Consider the following 12417-nt stretch of genomic DNA (forward strand, 5'->3'; position numbering starts at 1 on the left):
TTAGACATTATCAATTTTGACCTACTTAGAACCAGATTCAGATTGTATCTGTAACACGAAGTTAGTTTTGCAGTACACATCTCAAGATTTCCAAATAAATATCACACACCCTATTCTGACAACTGAACGATTTGTTATGAATTTTATAAACGTCTATTTTTTTTATTTCTTGTATATTTTCTAACGACGTTCATACATCATTGTCTTTCACTTTCTCAACCTTATAGTTTCTAAATCAATGCAAGATTTATGTGACTTTGTTTTTTAAGAGGTGCTGAAATATAGCTTCACTTCTGATTTATAAGAGGTGGTCCTGAAGTCTGAAATATGTATCAGTAAGATTGTTTGTTTTTTACGTTTGAAGTATGAAATCTGAATAGATCAAAATAGTACTAACACATCTGAAGTCTGAATAGGTCAAAATAGTACTAACAAATCTGAAGTCTGAATAGGTCAAAATAGCACTAACAAATCTGAAGTCTGAAATCTGAATTGGTCAAAGTATAAAAGATAGAATAGTTTTTTGTTAACAAATCTTTTCCAACCCCCAAAATATGAACCACGTGATAGGGGGCAGATTAGGATTAAGAGGTACTAAATGATACATTTACCACTTAAAAATTCAGAGGACACTTGGAGCTTTTAAGTTCTTGTTTTCAAAATAAAACAAACGCTCTTAATACTTAAACGTCTGAATAAATCAAACTTCAGAGATATTAAAAAGTAATTTTAGAAAAACAAACAAAAACTCTTAGGGGCTGTTTGGCCGTTGCTGAATGGTTTTTTGCATAATAATTAAGTGGTCAGAATAATTAAGTGGCTCTCATGATATAGTGCAAAATGAAATATAATTGTTTAGTAATTGTTTATAATGAAATTATGGTGCTGAATGGTTTAGGGAGACCCATGATACAAAATCATTCAGAGAGTTTTTAAAACCATTAAGAGACAGATTTTTTTGCCGAACAAGATTCATCTCTTAACGATTCAAATATTATCTCTTAATAAAACTATTAAAAAGTAAACAAACAACCACTCACTCATAACACTCCTTAAACATTATTCCCTTAGACTCATACAAAAACAACCATTAAAGGGATTCAAGTTTCCACCCATACATACACCACAAAAATGGCCCCTTTCCAATTTCCAAATTATTTGAATTTAATTTGAAGAAATTTCATAACTTCTTAAATTAAATCCTCAATTTTTATTATTTAACATTTCAAGTTTTCAACCATTATGTCAAAATACTTCCATTAATTGTCAATTTTAGTCCTTCCACATAATAATTATTACAAATAGCCCATACTTTGAGGTGTCAGAATGCATCTACAACAAATTTCTGTAATCGAGAAAATAAAGATTTTGAGTAATTTCTTCAATAAATTTTCTAAAATAGAGAAATAAGGAGAGAGAGTTTAAAATTCTCTAAATTTATAGAACTCTTAAAAATGATTACCATGACACCGAAATTCTCTCTATCCATGGGTTTAAATAACATGACATTGTCACAACTTCAGACCACTCGTCAATGCACAGCTTTGAACCACTCGACAATAACTACTCAAATGCACGTCTCTTTTTCAAAAAAAAAAAAAAAAAACTCATATAACATATTTGCTACTATTACTCTCTTCAAGAAAGCTACAAAACACAATATCTAATATCATAAAAGACTACTGATCTAGAAGGAGATAAAGAGATATCGACATATTTTTTAAAATAAATATACAATTGTTCAAACGTATTTATATTACATTATAAAAGATAACCGACTTAAATATCTTCCAATCATCCACCACATGTTCAATATCATTAGCACGGTTTATTCAGTTTTCATCTTTCTTTGAATTATCCGATAACCCAGGGGTGGATCTAAGGAAAAGCGATAGGGGGCGAATAGCCCCAACAAACCTCCAAAACATGTCATTTTACGGGTTTTTTTAACCTAAAATTACTAATATGCCCCCAATAATTAAAAAGGTAAGGGCCTTAGGTGTCACACCCCGCTAAAGCGGAAACACGGGATGCTAACAGACAAACGAGTCTTGGCAACAGTTTAAGAGAAACACATTTTACAAAGATTCACAATAAACAGTTCATCGACTTAACAGGATTCCAAGGTTACAAAAGTATTTTCAAATACAATAAAAATTGTCTTAATCGATGTGATCCAAGTAATGCTCCCAGAGTCCACATAACTTACTTAGTACCTGAAAAACATGACATAAAACAGAGTCAACTACAAAGAGTTGGTGAGTTTCACGAGTTTTCACATGCATAAAGACCGTAGATGCATAAACCAAGTAATAGCAAGCATATGCGGTTTCATTGCACTCAATAAATGTAAATCTTAAACGATGAAATACTTGAGATGCTACTGAGCCTTACCTGAACAACTTGCCCCATAATTATTCGAACAACCAGAAGTAGCTCGTTCACTACTTAGGTCCCACGGTTCGATAAAGCACTAATTCAGCGGTGGTCCAAATTCCACATGATTAGGCTGAAAAAACATAGGTAATTGTGCACCCCTTTCTGGGTGGGACTGTCAACACAATAGCGGCTATCCACAATACCACGGCCCGGGAATGTACCCGAGTTAACAAGTAGCGTGTACGGACAGGGACTTTTATTTGGAAACATTTATTCTCAAGCATATCAATTTAGCATTTATATTATAGTGCAAAACAGTACCAAATACAACTTAGAAACCCGACTATGCAGTTCCATAGTCCGGAGGTTTCAAATAATTAAACATGCAAAGCTTGTTGTCATGCATTTCCCCCATAAAATAACAAAAAAGTAAAAGTGGGGCCGTGAACTCACAGTTTGGCGAATATCAATTGTTTCCTTAAGAGACCTGCTATCACCTGCTCGGACTTCCTGACAGAGCAACCAATACTTAATAAGAACTYCTAAACCTCCAAAACTTAAGTTGGGTAAAAACTGTTCTTAATGCAATCCGCCAGATACTAATACCAATGTAGCGGATACTTTATTAGCCTTAACGAATATCTCCAAAATTCAAATAATGGCATCATTTAATGCCCTTTCAAAGCAAATGATGGCAGCCGCCATCTGTTGGAATTTGAAGATTTTGGGTGAGTTTAACACCCTTTCCAAGAACAATTAAAACCTCGAGTCGCACACCTCCCCAAATCCAGTTGCATGCCCAAGAATGGCAGCAAATGGGGATGATTTTGACTCTACATTTCCAGGAATAGAGACAGATAATACCCCAAATTCTCATTTCTTGACTAAGATCCAGAAAGGAAAAGAAAACAATTGGGAATTTTTGGGTCTCGGAAAGCTACAAGATGAAAGATTTGATTTAGAGATGCATGCAAGACCCAAGTCACCCAAAGGTGCAATCGGTTCCTAGAATGTAAGAACTCTCTTCTTCTCTTTTGGGATTAAAAAGGTTTATGGGTCACAGATTATCATCTGATGAAGACATATGCATGTCTTCGATGGATAATCTCACCATCTTTAAATTCTGAAACTTGAGTTGTGCAGGAAAAGAACATAGGAATTTGAACACCTTAAAGAGGAATAGATGACTTTAGGAGCATACCTTTTTGAAGACGAGGCAGAAAAGAACAATTCGAAACAGCAGCGATCCTAAACTTGTAGGGAAAAGAGTTTGGCTCGAAGGTGATGAACTTTTTAGAGAGGGAGAACGAGAAAGGCTAGAGCTTTTTGAATAATGAAGAGTTTTCAAAAGAGAAGGGAGGGTATTTATATGAGGCTTCTAGAAGAGTAGTGGGTTGGCCTCTAAAGGCCCAAGCCCAAGGACTTATACATTTCCTTAATTTAAGACCCAAAAATCTAAAATAACCAAAATGTCCAAGTCTGGAACAAGACCAGCTGCCGCACTGAAATGATCATGGGCAACAAGTGCCTCAGAAAGAAGACAACAGAGCCTCTGCGAAGAAAAGACGCCAGAGCTTCTGTGAAGAGACACAGAGCTCTTGCAAAGAGATGCCAGAGCCTCTGTGAAGAGACACAGAGTCTCTGTGAAGAATTTTCGGAGTCTCTGTGAAAAGACACAGAGTCTCTGAGAAGAGGCAACAGAGCCTCTGTAGATAGTACCAGAGCCTATGTGGCTGACGCCAGAGCCTCTGATCGAATAGGCGACCTCTTCAAGATCATACTCTGGATAAGGTTAATCCTAAAAGACTTAGTTTTCTAATGAAGATTCCGAAATAAGGTTCTAACCTGGAAATCCAAAAGTGCAGAGTTGTTACATTAGGGGTTGTTTGTTTACCTCTTAATGGCCCCATTAAGAGACAATCTTTGAATCGTTAAGAGGTGAATCTTGTTTGGCAAAAGAAAACTATGTCTCTTAATGATTCTAAAATTTCTCTGAATGATTTTGCATCATGGGTCTCATTTAACTATTCAGCGCCCTACTTTCATTGTAAATAATTATCAAACAATTATATTTTATTTTGCACTATATCATGAGAGCCTTCTAATCATTCTGACCATTTACTCATTCTGCATTAAATCATTCAACAACTACCAAACAACCTTTTAGATCCTAATTCCTATCATCACATATTTGCATTACAACTCTCTAAGTCATAATTCATGCATCAATTTTAAAGTCTATGCTCCTCCCCTCAACTGTCGTGTCCCAACCCATTGAAAATTATTTTATTTGTTATAATGTTCTTGATTTGATCGACGGTTAAGTTTATGGTTTTTTTTTCCAACTATTTCTTTGCATTTTACGATGTCTCGGTATAACATAAACAATCAAAAACCCAATCGAACAATTTATATTTATTTGATTAACTTAACGTCCAAGTGGAAAACCAAATAACCTGAAACCGAATAATATTAATAACAATAATGGTGTCATCTGATTGGTTTAAACTTGTCTCAAAAGATCAAAAATGTCTGGAAGTTTCAGTTCAAATTTAAGTATGAATAAAAAACTTCTTGTTACCACAAAGATTCAAATACGGTGACTACGAACTATACGCAAAACAGTTGGGTTGTTCTAAAATTAGTTGATTTACATAACATATTGGATATTCTGATTAATTAAAAAAAATAATATTAATTTTATATTTTATGAACTACATTGTTTCACTGTGATTCCTTTGTGGTCAACGGTGGAGTGCAGACCAATCTTTGTCTCGCAGTTCCCAGCGATGTCAGACAAAATCAGCCCAAAAAGGCCGAAACCCAGATGGGAGCGTCTGCAGTTCACACGAATAAATGCTCCACAATTTCGACATCAATGGGCGGGAATGGATTGCAATCTTGATTTCAAAACTTAAATAATTTTACCATCTTTTTTTCTCTATAAAGAAAGAAAAGGAAAAAAAATCCAAAAGCATTCATAAAGTATCGATATTCACTCACCATCACATGCTCCCTGACTCTACCTCATGTTATATCTGCCTGCCATGGTAGAACCAGAAGCTTCATAGAATAAAACCCATTAATAATTCCAGTGGGGTTGTTTGTTTTCATCAGATATTGCTCTGACATTCCTCAGATCTTTGCACTGCTGCTTCCTGTTGTATTGGGTTTCAACATTTATTTCATCTTCTTCATCTCCAGTCAAAGGTATATATCGATTCAGATTTGTTTTCTTCTCAAACTTCTTATTCTTTTCTCCTTCTACGCTAAAATCCTACTTCCTTCTCTTCTCTTCAATTCAAACTTTAACAAATTTATCCAGGTGAAAATAGATTCCATTCAGCGGATTAGATTCGATGTCTTGTGTTTTGATTTTTCGGGTATTGGGTAATCGTTCTTCTTCTTCTTCTTGCCGTTTGACTGTCAGTCGAATGTTGAGAATATTGGGCATTTCATGATATTTCAGCTGAATGCCCTCTTTTGTTGCTAAATACTGCTCCATTCATTGCTGATGATACGATCTATTCTGGCTCCATATGGTTGTATTGGAAGATTGGGTTGATTTTGAAAGAGTGAAGTTCGTTTTCTCTTTTGGGAAATGGGATTTGATGATTCAAATCTTATGAACTTGTTTATAATGATTTGCAGCTGAGAATCTTCTGCTTTCTTTTCTATTTTAGTTAGATATTTGCTTTCAATACAAGTTACAAATAATTTGTTTTAGGTTGGGTTAGGTTTTATTTGGTTTAAAAGGCACGGTTTCTACTTTTGTTTTGTTTTTACTTCATGTTTGTTTTAAAATTTTGTTGGTTATGATATATTTAATTTAGAGTTGAAGTGGTAATCAGAAATATGGTGGTGATTCTAGTTGTGCAGATGCATATGTGAATACTGGTTTGAAATCTAGTGCTTCAGTGAGATGGAGAAGAGGAGTTGGTTGTGGAAGAGGAAGTCCTCTGAGAGGAGTCCTGGCGAAACAGAAAGTTCGACATCAATTTCTTCTCATTCCGAGAGTAATTCCGATGAAAAGGTTCAAATCCTATGGCATTTTCTGCTGATATATATGTATAGAGACGAGGAGGGAGGGAGATTCAGGAAAAAAAACCCCTAAAAATAAAAACCAAGGAACACTCAGGTTACCATTCATTTGGATGATATGCACACGTGCATACAAGTAATTGAAGTTGTTTCTTGGTTTTTATGCACATATGCATGTTATGCACATGTGCATACCGGAAATTACTTACAAATTACTTGTATGTACATATGCATACCGTCCCGATGAACGGTTACCATAGTGTTCCTTGGTTTTTCATTTTTTTTTGTAGTTTTCTCTTGAACCTGACCCTATATACATATATAATGTTCTAATGCTTCAGATGTTCAATGCTCATTAAAAGCAAATGTCCTCTTAGAAAGTAGATTTTATAGTTCTTGCTGGAGTCTTAAAAGTAATTCTTTTATTGACTTGTTACCCAAAGAATAAATTGATTTAATGAATAGCATCATGACTGAGTTATTTATTGAAAGTTCCTTAAGGGATAGGCAGGTAGTACATACTAAATTGATTTGGCATATGCACAGGTTAAGATCATATCATCATTAAGCCTTTTCTGTATTCATAGATGAATATGAGATAATTCTCTATTGGGTCTTCTTACTTCAAAACTGTACTTGTTATTTATGGAGTCAATCCTCTTTGTGAAGGTGCCTATGTGTGTTCTTAGGCACAACACAAGGCACAACTTCGGCACCATCGTTGATGTCAACTTCTCTTTCTCAAACATTATGTTGTGTTAGTGTCAAAATGTTGTCCTTGTTAAGTCTGTCTTTTTTCTACATATGTGGGCGTCCGTCTGTCTGGGCCAACTTGCGCGCACCTCAATTAATCCCATGCCCAAGCCTTAAAGAACTTCTTTCAGGTAGAGCAGAATGTCGCAATTCTGAGATATAAGAGTAGTACATACGATGGAAAACTAAAATTTCCACAACTTTTTGGTGCTCCTAACATACATGAGGAGTATCCGAATAATAATGACCATTTTCCACCATACTTTCTGCCGGATAGTACAGTACAAAAACTTGTTGTCCAGTGTTTGATGTGACATTAGCCCGGACAAGACAGGATCTAAGCAGGATAAAAATGCATTTTTTGTTGATAGAACAAAAATAGGCAGATGAGACAAGATTGATAAATTACTAAACTACCAATGTCAAATTAAAACCCTAAAACCTTCGACAATTCTTTCACCTGCCTATCTCACTCTTGTGCGTTCAGTCCCATCCTTCACAATCCGGCATACCAAACGCACGTTTTGAACGAGTGTATATTATATTTCTTATACTTGAAGATCAATTTGTTTCGAATCCTTATAGTTTTAGTTCAATGTTCATTGTATCATCATCTCCTTTTTTAGGTGGAGCAGGATAGCTCAAGAAAATCTCTGAACCATACACAATCACCTGAAGTCACCTCAAAAATATCGAGCCAGAACTCAGAGGTAAATGACAGTTTTAAGAGCCTGACAGAAAAGTTATCAGCGGCTCTTGTTAACGTTGGTGCTAAAGAAGATTTGGTTAAGCAACATGCAAAAGTTGCCGAAGAAGCAGTTGCAGGTAAAAGATGTCTGTTTTATCTAATGCTTTGACTGCTTAAGAAAGCTTGATTGCACTTGATATTCATCCATTTATATTCTTATAATTTGGTGCGTCTTCTAAACCATGTTTGCCAACTATGAGCTAGCTTATTTTTTGAGCTTACTGAAAAATTCTGTTTGGTGAGCCTTAAACTAGCTTTTTGAAACACTACTTCACATAGCATTTCAACAAGTTCCAGGGTTTTTTCACTTTTTCCAATTATGCCCTATTATATTTTTCCAATTCATTTCTGAACATGTCCTTTTAGGTCATTTTACAATGGCATCTAGCTTATCAAATAGTTTTTACCAAACATGATTAATTTATCAGCTAACAACTAGCTTTTTAGTTACATCTGGCTTTTCAGTTACATCTGGCTTTTCAGTTTACAGTTAGTTTATCAGCTAACAACTAGTTTCATCAAAGGTGGCTAGTTATCGGTTAACAACTGGTTTGCCAAACATAGCCCCAAGTGTTTGCTCTCATATGTTAATTGTGTTAATATGTTGATAATTTAGGTTGGGAAAAGGCAGAAAATGAAGTTACAACGTTAAGACAACAGCTTGAGGCAGCTGTGCAGCAGAACTTGGCTCTTGAAGTTCGGACGAACCATCTTGATGGTGCTCTCAAGGAATGTGTCAAAGAATTAAGGCAAGCAAGGGAGGAGCAGGAACAACGGCTTAAAGAGGTTATAGAGGAGAAAACGCATGAACCGGAACTGACTAAAACGGAGCTCGAAATCCAGCTTTCTGATCTCCAGGCCAACAAATCCAAATATCCTCCTCCTGCTGATCCAAACATCCTCCTAAAACTTGAGACATTAGAGAAAGAGAACTTGGCCCTTAAGTTTGAGCTCTCTGTCCAATCAGAGGAATTAGAAATTCGAACCATTGAAAGGGATTTGAGCACCCAAGCCGCAGAAGCTGCTAGCAAACAACAGCTAGAGAGCATAAAGAGGGTAGCAAAGCTTGAAGCTGAGTGCAGGAAGCTGCAGTCATTGGCTCGTAAATCGCCTTCCATTAACGATCATAAAGCTGTTTCAATTTCCTCATTTTATGTCGATTCTCTTACAGACAGTCAATCAGACAGTGCGGAAAAGCTAAATGCATTAGATATCGACTCATTTAAGTTGAACAAACTGGAACATAATGAAAATGAGCATGGCTGCTCAGATTCATGGGCATTGGCGCTAATTGCCGAGCTTGATCAATTCAAAAGTGGAAAGTGTGTGGCGAAAAATGTACCACCTTCTTCTGTCGAAATCAATAATATTATGGACGACTTTTTGGAAATGGAGCGGATTGCTTCACTATCCGAGGGCCAGAATGAAATATGCCATTGTACTTCTGAGATCGAAGATAATTCCTTGAAAACTGAACTTGAAGTAATGGGTCAACGGGTATATGAGCTTGAAGAGAAATTGCAGAAATTAGAAGCCGAAAAAACTGAACTGGAGAGTGCTTTAAATGCAACCAAAGATTCTCTAGCTTTGTCAAATGCTCAACTCGCTGATACCAAAACTCAGATGGATGGCCTACAAAAGGAACTAAGTTTGGTGAATGAGTCAAAGGAGTTGCTCAAGTCTCGGCTTGTTAATATGGAAACAGAGGCCCGAATCATGTCTGCAGAAGTTGACTCAATAAAGGCAGATATCGAAAAGGAAAGGAGATTCTCATCTGAAATGACAATCAAATGTCAACGATTGGAGAAGGAACTTGCAAGAAAAACCGAGGAAATTAAGCTTCACCTGGCTGCTACTTCAAGTGGTGAATTGAAAGTAAAACAGGTAAGCTTTCTTATGTTTCATTGTTATTTGTACTCGCTTGTAGTTGAGTACCATATTTCTGGACCTCAATAATAATCAGCGTTACTTTAATCCGCTTTTTTGTAGTCATTGTTTCCATGTATAACCTTTTATCCCAATGTAGTTGTGGTAGACCAAAAATGAACCCAGTATGAATTATACAACAGAATCCAGACCAAACAAACCCAGTATATCCCACACAAACGTAGTATCTTTTGGGTTGGGGGGGGGAGGTGTATGCAGGCCTTGCCTCTACCCATCTTATTCATAGGACAACTGAATGCTCCTTAAATATAATTGAGAATATGTGGAACCCCATTAGATACTCTTCCAAAGAGCCCTTGAGGAGAGAAGGGAGGTTCCGACATATAAGAAGAATTGCTCTAGCTTTAGCTGCTGTGGAGTTCTAAGTTCTAACACACCCCCTCCAACAAAGACTAAACAAAGTGTCAAGAGGGGGCTAGACGAATACAGATAGCCCTAGAGTGTCAGTCCAGAGTGGTAGAAATTGGCTCTGATACCATGTAACTTTTTGGGAAATTAATTATTTCTCTACACGTAGGAAACCTAGAAGGTAGGGTTTAAATACATAAAGTTTCCTTCTTGTTAGAAAACTCAAAACTCTAAAAAACAAGATAAATATAATGCTAATAAGAGAATATAAAAGATCATCTTCATCTCCCAAACCATCAATATAGAACACATCCTTCAGACCAAAGGGTCTTTGGTCTAATGGTATGTAGAGCCCCAGCCTTCCAAGAGGTCCGGGGTTCAAACCTCTCACAGAAAATGAGGAGGGTGCGTGCATTTATATGTTATTTATTTGCCTTATATAAATATTATATACTCCAAAAAAACAGCCTTTGGATAGACGCTATTTCTGAAAAGATGCTATATCAACAGTATTTCTAAAATGCATTATTTACAGGATCTTGAGGTAGCAGCAGCTGATAGACTGTCTGAATGCCAAAAGACAATATCATCACTTGCTAGACAACTAGAGTCGTTAGCAACACTCGAAGACTTCCTAATTGACACTGCAAATCTCCCTGGCTTTTCTGGAGGATCATCTGTCCCAAAAACTGGATTAGAATTATGGAAGTTGCATTCCAACGATACATTCATGCCTAAAAAGACTCTGATTCCTACAAAACAAACCGAAAACAACTGCAGTCCTTCAATCAACAGTGATGATGTGGAATCACCACCATCTTCTTCTTCATCAACTTCATCTGCTGTTTCATTGAACAATTTTGGTGGTCATTCTAAAAGCAAAAACAGCTTCGAAAAGCTGTTCTCAAGGAGCAAGAATGGAAATCAAAGTGATAGCCATCAAGGGTAAGAGTGGATTTTTAGTGTCTTAAGTAGTTGCAGAGAATTTATTGAAGGTTTTTAGGGTCATATATTGTATTTTTGCAACCCAAGTCATCATAAACATGCATCATAGTCGGTTTGATGTCTGCAGTTGATGAATTCTGTAAACATGGTGGAAATTTCAATTGAAGAGTAGAAACACAAATAATGGTTTATGGAGTTGCAGTTTTAGTTGCATTGCACTTGTTATGCTCTGTTTCTTGATCAAGTTTTTTGTTTCATCCCCTTAAGACACATTCTAATAGTTATACTAAAGAAACGATAATTTTATAAGTTTTACTTCGATATTGAAGGATCAGAGAATACATTGCTTTCAAATACCAAATGATTGATATTATTCCAGGGAACAAACTTGGCTTTAAATAGCCTACAAACGAACGTTGCACCCATAACAGAAAGCATAAAAAAGGGAGCAAAATGCTAACAAACTAAGAAGCTTTCAAAAACAAACTAATTCCTAAATACTAGGTACGAGACCTATTATTTTGCAAACACAAAAACTGACTAATAGTCTAATACTATTCTGACAATTCCTCCCCTTAAACTGAAGTGCTTCAAGAGGCATCAGTTTAATCTTCCAGTGCTTGAACTCCAAGTAAATTTCTCAGCTTGGTGAATGCTTCCAACTTTAAAGGCTTTGTCATTATATCAGCAATTTGATATTTAGTTCCACATAACACTAGCTTCACTACTTGATTCACGAGCTCTCGCAAATAGTGGTATCTTACGTCGATATGTTTAGTCCTGTGCATCACGTGATTTTTGGACAACTTAATGGTTGAACTGTTGTCACAAAAGACTTCAAGACTTTCACTTTGGTTTTCCATAAGATCCTCGAGCAACCCTCGTATCCATACACAGTGGCACGCACACGAGGTTGCAGCCATGTATTCAGCTTCCGTTGATGATAAAGTGACAATAGGATGCTTTCTTGAGCTCCAGCATGTCGTTGCTTCGCTTAAAAGAAAAACATAGCCAGAGGTGCACCTTCTGTCTTCGATGTCTCTTGCATAATCGCCATCGGTGTACGCTTTGAGTTTTGTAGAAGCATTCTTCCTGTACACGAGACCATAACCATGTGTACCCTTCAAATACCTCAACACCCTCTTTGCTATCTTCATATGTTCTTCCCTTGGTTTAGCCATGAACCGAGATATTAAACAAACCACATACATAAGGTCGGGTCGTGTAACTGTGAGGTACATCAGACTACCCACTAA

At 36.4% G+C, this 12417-nt stretch overlaps 1 protein-coding gene across 4 annotated transcripts; it reads left to right on the forward strand.

Annotated features, from left to right (window-relative positions):
• Window positions 1–5363: 5363 nt before the first annotated feature.
• LOC112514037 (filament-like plant protein) lies at window positions 5364–11373 on the forward strand. 4 transcript variants are annotated; one of them, XM_025120329.1, is made up of 5 exons: window positions 5364–5589; window positions 6251–6412; window positions 7800–7998; window positions 8538–9805; window positions 10752–11373. In XM_025120329.1, the coding sequence occupies exons 2-5, from the start codon at window positions 6302–6304 to the stop codon at window positions 11163–11165; spliced, it is 1992 nt and encodes a 663-aa protein (XP_024976097.1). In that variant the 5' UTR covers window positions 5364–5589; window positions 6251–6301; the 3' UTR covers window positions 11166–11373. The 4 variants fall into 4 exon arrangements, with proteins under 4 accessions (XP_024976097.1, XP_024976098.1, XP_024976096.1 ...); XM_025120330.1 differs by lacking the exon at window positions 5364–5589 and adding an exon at window positions 5646–5704; XM_025120328.1 differs by lacking the exon at window positions 5364–5589 and adding an exon at window positions 5664–5769.
• The last annotated feature ends 1044 nt before the right edge of the window (window positions 11374–12417 follow it).

This window comes from Cynara cardunculus, assembly GCF_001531365.2.
Source record: "Cynara cardunculus var. scolymus isolate 2C chromosome LG 6, CcrdV1, whole genome shotgun sequence".
Lineage (NCBI taxonomy): Eukaryota > Viridiplantae > Streptophyta > Magnoliopsida > Asterales > Asteraceae > Cynara > Cynara cardunculus.